The sequence below is a fragment of the Phyllobates terribilis genome, unplaced genomic scaffold, assembly GCF_046119375.1.
Source record: "Phyllobates terribilis strain yellow unplaced genomic scaffold, ASM4611937v1 Scaffold_5084__1_contigs__length_54514, whole genome shotgun sequence".
In the NCBI taxonomy this organism is placed as follows: Eukaryota; Metazoa; Chordata; class Amphibia; order Anura; family Dendrobatidae; genus Phyllobates; species Phyllobates terribilis.
The window spans coordinates 35,181-43,433 of record NW_027367832.1 but is presented as its reverse complement, the minus strand read 5'-3'; the positions used below and the strand labels follow the sequence as shown (position 1 = coordinate 43,433).

The following is an 8,253-nucleotide window of genomic DNA, read 5'->3' as shown; positions in this document are numbered from 1 at the left end:
GAAAAATCCGTCGCTAATCAACAGTATTCTATTATGGTTTGGACCTCTTGTCAACGAATAAAACCCCCTTTTCTTTTCAAAAATACAAAGTCATCTTCTCCATTCCTATCTCTTACAAAAGACTAATAAGTATAAAAAAATTAATAATTATCTAAATTCTGTAAGTTCAAAGTACCTAGACATGAAATACCGAAATACCAAAAATGGAAAGTTTAAACTATCAACAAGTCTCCCTCGTTTAAGGTTTTATCATGAATTGAACTATGGAATGTAGAGGAATTGGAAAGAAGAATTTATGGACTGATATTGAAGCAGCTTGTAAAATCCACAAAATCAAAATGCTAGCTCTTGTTGAAGCAAAATCACCTGTAGGACCAACTAAAAATGTGTGGCGAAAGGCACGTTTTGACTCTTGCCATGTTATCCCGTCTAGTGGGTTTCGAGGCAATTATGTCTTTTATGGAAAAACTATCAAATGACTGACAAGTACTGTGAAATCTCCTACTCATCATCAAGATTCATTGTTGTGAAATATAAAATCTTCACTCTTAACATTTGTTTGATGCTTATCTTCGCGTATGCTCCTCCCGATGAGAATGAAAAAGACTGTTTATGGGCCGAAATTACGGAATTTATCAACAACTATCCTATTCACTGCTTAATTAATGGTGACATTAATGAAATAAAAAAACCTGATGAGAAGTTAGGGGGTGCGCCCTCTGTAAACACTAAATTCTTGTGCATTAAATTTTTATGAATAGTTGTGAACTACATGAAATTCCCTTCTCTGGTAACAGGTTTACTTTTAGAAAAAATAGTACATGCATCAATAACATATATGAGAAACTAGACTGTACTTTGGTACAAATACAGATTCTGTAATGATTCCCTGAAATTTCGACGCACAACTGTGCTTTCTCTTCTTGGGATCATTGTTTGATCACAACTGCTCTTAGTAACAATATATCTTCAAAAGCTCAACCTTTCAAATTTGAAAATATCTGAACAGAGAGAAAAGACTTTTCTAGTGATTAGGCTTGACGTTTCTCTTCCCCCGGGTCTCTAATGTTCAATCTGGTCAAGAAAACGTTTCTAGTTAAAACTATGGCTAAAAATGGAACAAGACAACTTTTGGAAATATCTTTAGACAATTGGAGGAGATTGAAACAAAATTACTAGAGATCCAAATGGGTTTTGTGGAAAACCTGGGCACGATACAAATAAATCTATAGAAAAATCTCATCAAGAACAAAGAAAGCATTCTTACTTTTCATAAAAAATATTGGAGTCAACGTGCTAAAATTAAGCATATTAAGCTTATTGATACTAATTCAAGATATTTCTATAAAGTAGCCTCTGGAAGACAAAATAGAAAAAACATCAGAGAAATTCGAACAATGGAAGGTACTGTTATTATTGGACATGAAAATATAAGAACTAATAATAATAAATATTTTGAAATCGATTCCAAAGTTCAAACATCAACCACATTAAACTTGAATAATTTCTTACAAATATTACGAACGAAGTTAATAGTGAAGATAATGCCAACCTTGTGAAATATATCACAAACTCAGAAATAAAACAAGCAATTTTTGGCATCAGTCAAGGAAAATTGTCGGGGCCGGATGGTATGTCGGCCATATTTTACCAAAAATACTAGCACATTTTTGGCCCCTTAGTTATTAAAGCAGTCAAGAGTTTTTTCCACAATGGGAAGATGCTTAAACAAATTAACCAGACCTTTATCACTCTAATCTCTAAATGCGATAATCCCTCAAGTACAAACCACCACCGGCCAATAAGCCTCTGCTCAACAGTGCATAAAGCAATATCCGAGGTACTTATAAATGTACTTAAACTGATCCTCCAGAAACTCATTCATCCTCTGTATGGTGCTTTTTTAGCTGATTGGGCAATTCAGGATAACATCCTTATTACCCATCAATTATTCCACTCCTTTAAATCCAGGAAGGGAAAGAAGGCTGGATGGTGCTAAAACTCGATATGTAAAAAGAATATGATAAAATTGAATGGAATTTCGTATTTGATGTGCTTAATAAGTTTGGGTTTCATAGCAAGGTTATTAATTAGATTAAGGAATGTGTTACTTCGATATCCTTTTTGGTTCTTGTTAACAATGGACCAACTTATATTTTCACCCGCAAAGGGGCTTAAGGCAATGAGATCCTTTGTCTCCTTTCCTTTTCATCCTTTATGATGAAGTTTTTTCTAGAAAATTGAAATTTGAGAGTAATGTGAATAAAAACATCGGTTTTTCTATTATCAAAAATAAAATTACTATTTGTTAGTTGCATGAACTAGCCCCTTAGGTCGTACAACTGATAATGCCTTAGTTTTAATGATAACAAACTACCTTATGAACTAATGTATGTATTGAGTGAGATATCGCAGGAAATCGATAGGCCTTTGAGTTATTTAGGAAGCTAAAGCGTGGAAAACAACGAGCTCAAGAGAAAAGACAAGAGCGAGCTCAGCAAGAAGACTAGCGCTCAAGGCGCTTAACTAGGAGCAAGGGAGCCGAAGGATACTGAAGGGGACCGAACATTGAGAGAGAGGGATCGAGCTGCACAAAGGGACGCGCTCAAGGGGACCGAAGACGCTCTAGGGGACCGAGCACGTATTTATGGAAAGAAATCTCCCTTGAAGCTAAAGAAGGAAAGAGTGGATTCACCAAGATATTTTCCAGATTCGAGATCTAATCAGTTGAAGACTTCGTCGTTATATTTAGCTATTTTAGATTTGATACTTTGTTTTGTTGTTATTCACTTGCTTTTAGGAAATTAGTTTTCGGTGATTATGCCTTAGTATAAATAGTTTAGTTTCTTTATCAAAGACGTGGTTGTCGAACTAGAGAGAGAGAGTTCATATTGATTTAGAGCTTAGGCAATAGCTAGGAGAGTTGAGAGAAACTAAGAACTGTGTGTTCGCCTAGTTGTTGTAAGTCTCAAGAGAAATCAAATACAACCAACGTTTTGGAATTGAAAGTGTTTACTTGTTCTTAGTCTATATTCCGCATAAAGATTTGATCTTTAGTTAGACTAAGTACTTCACGATCCACAATTGGTATCAGAGCAGGATCCAATTACACTACGACAATGAAGAACTCTGAGTTCAACCTAGGCATGTCCCTCAACAAACCTCACCAGCTTTGAGAAGGAGAGCTTGATTGGTGGATGGGAGTTCACACAACGTTCATCCAAACCCAAGACTACCAATGCTGGAAGATCATTGAAATTGGCGACGAAGAGCTTCCAGAACTGAAGGATAGAGAGGATTGGAAACCAGAGCACTACGCCAAGATGGAGAAGAATTCAAAAGCTCGACAACTGATTCTGTGTGGACTCTCTCGCACGGACATTGACAAGGTCATTGACATTTCAACTGCCAAAGATATGTGGGAAGCTATCATCTCCATACACAGAGGAAGCGAAGATCAGAAGGACACTAGAAAATTCACGCTTCAAAGGGAGTTTCAATCCTTCAAACAACTCCCTGGGAAAAGCGTGTCTGCCTGCCAATCACGCTTCACCATTATGGTCAACAAGCTAACGGCCTCTGGTGTAACCATTCCAGCCCCTGAGCAGACACTGGATGTCATCTACGCTATGAGCAACAAATTCGAGCTCACTCGAAGAATCGCACTCATGTCGCCAGATTGCAAGAAGCTTTCAGTCGTAGACATATTGGCAAGTTCTTTGACCAAGAGAACGCTGATTCGCTAAACGGACTCAAGATAAGAGAAGCCACTAAAACAACGTTGAAGCTCACGAAGGTGCTTGAAAAGATGGACATCGATGACGGTGAAGAAGACGAGGACGATGATACAAAAGTTTCCCTTATGACTAAGATGGTCAAGAAATGGTTCAAGAAGAGAGCTGGACCAGGTGAAGCATCATCCTCAGCCAAGCGCGATCTCAAGGAGTATACATGCTATAACTTCCAAGAGAAGGGCCATCTCGCCAAGACGTGCACTAACCCAAAGGTAGAGGCCACTGAGAAGAAGGCGCTTTTCTCATCTTGGGGATAAGAAGAAGATGAAGTTGACCTTCACGAAGGATTCCAAAGCAAATGTCTCATGGCCAATGCAGAGGCTCTCACCTCTGAGGTAAAAACCCCCGACTCCTTTCCTAATCGCTTGAATATGCCTGAAAAGAAATACCTTATTAATATGATTAAGGGGCTATTAGAGGACACTGAAGCCCTAGAATCTCAAGTCACTGAATATGAAGAGAAAGTTACTGAACTACGTAGTGAATGTCTTGACCTATCCACTAGGCTAGCTGAGAAAGAGAAGGCCTTAGTAAAATCTAGGGAACTGAGTCTAATAACGAAATCCTGCGAGGGCTGCAATGGTAAGCAACCTCAAGGGGGATCGTTAAAGGACCTAAAACTCAAGGTAGAAAGCGACCTAGGACTAATTCTCACTAAGATCACCGAATTAACTAAATCTGTTAATGAGAAAACCGTGAATCAAACTGTCTTTGTAAAAGCTAGACCTGGATTAGGATATGACGTAGACTCTTCCAAGTGCTCAAGTGCTAGTGAAACGCTCACCAGAGAATTAAGTGAAAAAGTTGAAACCTTAGACAAGGCCCTTCAAATATGTAGAAGCAAGAATGAATTCTTAGAGAAAAAGGTTAAGGAACTAACAACCGATACGGAATGACAATCATTGGTTTCATAGGGAAAGGGCTCATAAGATGTATGTGAGCCAAGCCCAAGGGAATGCCACAAACACAATAGATCCTAAGTTTAAGGATAGGAATCCCTTTAGACCTGGAAAGGGCAAATATGGTTATGTGAAGTACAACGAATGGTGCAGGTTCTGTGGTAACAATGGTCACACTATACACTCTTGCAAGAAGAAGCAAGTGCTAAGTAAAAAGGCATACAAGTCACCCACTCGCGCTACATGCGAAGTGAGTAGCTTGAATGAAGCTTCTTACCTAGCAAATGCCTCTTCATCTAAAGGCCAAAGGATCGATCGTCGTACTTCTCCTTATACTAACCAGAAAACTAATCCACCCAGAAAAGCTGAGCTTCAATGGGTTCCAAAAGTTTGATTGCTTATTTACAGGAAAACTTGAGCAGCGAGAGCAAATGGTACATAGACAGTGGCTGCTCATGTCACATGACTGGAGACAAGGAAAGATTACAAAGTTTTCAAGTATATGACGGTGGAAGCGTATTGTTTGGAGACAAGAGAGCTAGAGAAATCACTGGACAGGGGAAGGTACATCTAAATGACAAGATAGGGATCCAGATGGTGAATTTTGTGGAGAGCCTTCGCTACAACCTCTTAAGCGTATCTCAACTCTGTGACGAGGGACCAAACAAAGTGACCTTCACTACCTCAAAGTGCCTTGTGAGAAATGACATTGGGGAGATCATCCTAAGGGGGGAAGCGAGTCAACAACACTTACATCTTCGACCCTAGCTTCATCCCAAAAGGTCACCTCTGTCTCGCTACTATTGAAGATCAAACAGAATTATGGCATCAACGACTAGGGCACGTAAATCTTCACCTTCTACATAAGTTGCGTGCAAAGGAGCTAGTTCGTGGTCTACCTCTCATCAAGATAGACAACTTGACATACTTTGCTAATTGTGTTAAAGGGAAACAAGTCCAAACCTCATTCAAAGCCAAGCAGAACTTCACAACAAAGAAGCCCCTTGAGCTTCTTCACATGGACCTCTGTGGCCCAATGCGTGTTCAAAGTCCTGGTGGAGCACGCTATATATTTGTGATCGTTGATGATTACTCCAGGTTCACGTGGACCTTATTTCTGCGCTCCAAGGATCAAGCCTCCTCGCGCTTCATAGAGCTGGTCGCCCTACTTGAGAATTCTCTATCTCTGAAGGTACACTCTATAAGATCTGATCATGGAACTGAATTTGAGAATGGATAGATGCTGAGCTACTGCGTTGAAAGAGGAATTGCTCACAACTTCTCAGCTCCTAGGACACCACAACAGAACAGAGTGGTTGAAAGAAAGAATCGAACTCTAGTAGAGATGGCGCGCATCATGCTTCTTCAAAGTGGTGTCACTCCCTCTCTATGGGCTGAAGCGGTGAACACTGCATGCTACATCACCAACAAAGATCTTCTACGCCCTTCTCCACGCAAGACTCCCTACAAGCTGATCAAGGGATATCCACCAAGCATATCTCATTTTAGGGTATTTGGATGCAAGTGCTACGTGCTGAACAATGAGAAAGATAATTTAGGCAAGTTTGATGCACGAAGTGATGAAGCTATATTCCTTGGCTATGTCCCAACAAGCAAAGCGTACAAGGTATTCAACCAAAGAACAAGAACCTTCGAGGATAGCATACACATAGTGTTTGATGAAAGCGCCTTTCTCACTTCCTCGACAAAAACTTCCGATCCATTCCCAGAAGTGGCCTCCTTTGAAGCCCCTTCAGACATCAATCAAGCACCTCCTCAGAAAGAGTTAAACCCACTCACCCCTCCATATATAGCCTCAGTTCCCTCAGGCCCTGACTCAGACAGTGATAACGAAGGGCCTTCTACCTCAGACATCGATCAGAACACAGAGCCTCTCACTAGAGCTTTTCAACAACAAAGTGCTCATCCTCCAACGAACATGCTCACCCCAGTCCACTCTGGGATTCACACTCACTCTCGTGTAGCTCGACTAGCTCCTCCAGAGACAATTGTTGAAGCACTTGATGAAGCAACTGAGGAAACCAGCCTTTGTGGCTTCAACACCTTCGTCTCTCTCACTGAGCCTAAGAATATCAAAGAAGCCATCCTCGATCCAGATTGGGTGGCTGCCATGCAAAAAGAGCTTCATGAATTCGAGCGAAACAAAGTCTGGCGCCTTGTACCTAGGCCCTCCAATCGCACCATCATAGGCACTCGTTGGGTCTTTCGTAACAAGATCGATGATTTAGGAGATGTGGTCAGAAACAAAGCACGTCTGGTAGCACAAGGGTACAACCAACAAGAAGGGATCGATTATGATGAGACCTACGCCCCAGTTGCCAGATTAGAGGTCATTCGACTTCTTATTGCCTTTGCTTCACACATGGGCTTCAAGCTCTCTCAAATGGATGTGAAGACGACTTTTCTCAATTGTGTGCTCAATGAAGAAGTATACGTGAAGCAGCCCCCAGGCCTTGAAGACTCGAATCACCCTGAGCACGTCTATTTCCTGGACAAGGCCCTCTATGGGCTAAAGCAAGCACCAAGGGCATGGTATGAGTGCCTCTCTGAGTACCTCCTAGCCAACAACTACAAGAGGGGAACAATCGACAAGATGCTCTTCATCCAGGAACATGAAGGCGACATCCTAGTGGTTCAGGTATATGTTGATGATAGTATTTTTGGTTCAACTAACATGTCGCTTGTAGAGAAATTCTAAGACGTGATGAGTAGCAAGTTCAACATGAGCATGATAGGGGAACTCAACTTCTTCCTTGGACTGCAAGTGGTGTAAAAGGCTGAAGGCATTCAAATTCATCAACAAAAAGTATCTAAGGTAGATCATAAAGAAGTTTGGAATGGACAATAGCAAGCCCCTTCACACTCCAGTGTCCATATGCACTAAGTTAGACGCAGACCTTAACGGCCCCAAGGCGAATGAAACACTCTATAGAGGTATGGTAGGGTCTTTAATGTACTTAACTACCTCTAGGCCCGATATTGTTTTTGCAGTGAGCTTGTGTGCACGTTTCCAATCTGATCCAAGGGAGTCGCACGTCGCCATCATCAAGCGTATCCTTCGTTATCTAAAAGGAACTGATAATCTTTGTTTATGGTACCCTAAGAACTGCGATTTTATCCTTGTTGGATACACAGATGCTGACTATGCAGGATATCTATTTGATCGAAAGAGCACCTCAGGTATGGCACAATTTCTAGGCCCTTGTCTCGTTTCATGGGGCTCTCGCAAACAGAACTCAGTAGTTGTGTCCACCACCGAGGCTGAATACATAGCAGCCGCTTCTTGTTGTGCTCAACTCCTATGGCTCAAGCAATAACTCACTGACTTCGGAATCACGATGGGCTCGATTAAAATAAGGTGTGACAACACAAGCGCGATCAACATCTCAAAGAATCTCGTGCACCACTCTCGAACCAAGCACATTGACGTGCATCATCGCTTCCTTCGAGATAATGTGGAGAAGAAGCACATCGAGCTCACCCATTGTAGAACTGAGGATCAAATAGCAGACATTTTCACCAAGGCCTTGAACAAGGAA

General features: G+C 41.1%; 1 protein-coding gene across 1 annotated transcript; it reads left to right on the top strand.

Moving 5' to 3' along the window:
- The first annotated feature begins 7,551 nt into the window (after positions 1-7,551).
- LOC141249746 (uncharacterized) lies at positions 7,552-8,031 on the top strand. The gene has a single exon (XM_073669788.1). The coding sequence runs from the start codon at positions 7,552-7,554 to the stop codon at positions 8,029-8,031; it is 480 nt and encodes a 159-aa protein (XP_073525889.1).
- The last annotated feature ends 222 nt before the right edge of the window (positions 8,032-8,253 follow it).

Excerpts from the sequence above, each read along its gene's own strand:
- LOC141249746 (XM_073669788.1), top strand. The coding sequence starts at position 7,552 with ATGGACAATAGCAAGCCCCTTCACACTCCAGTGTCCATATGCACTAAG.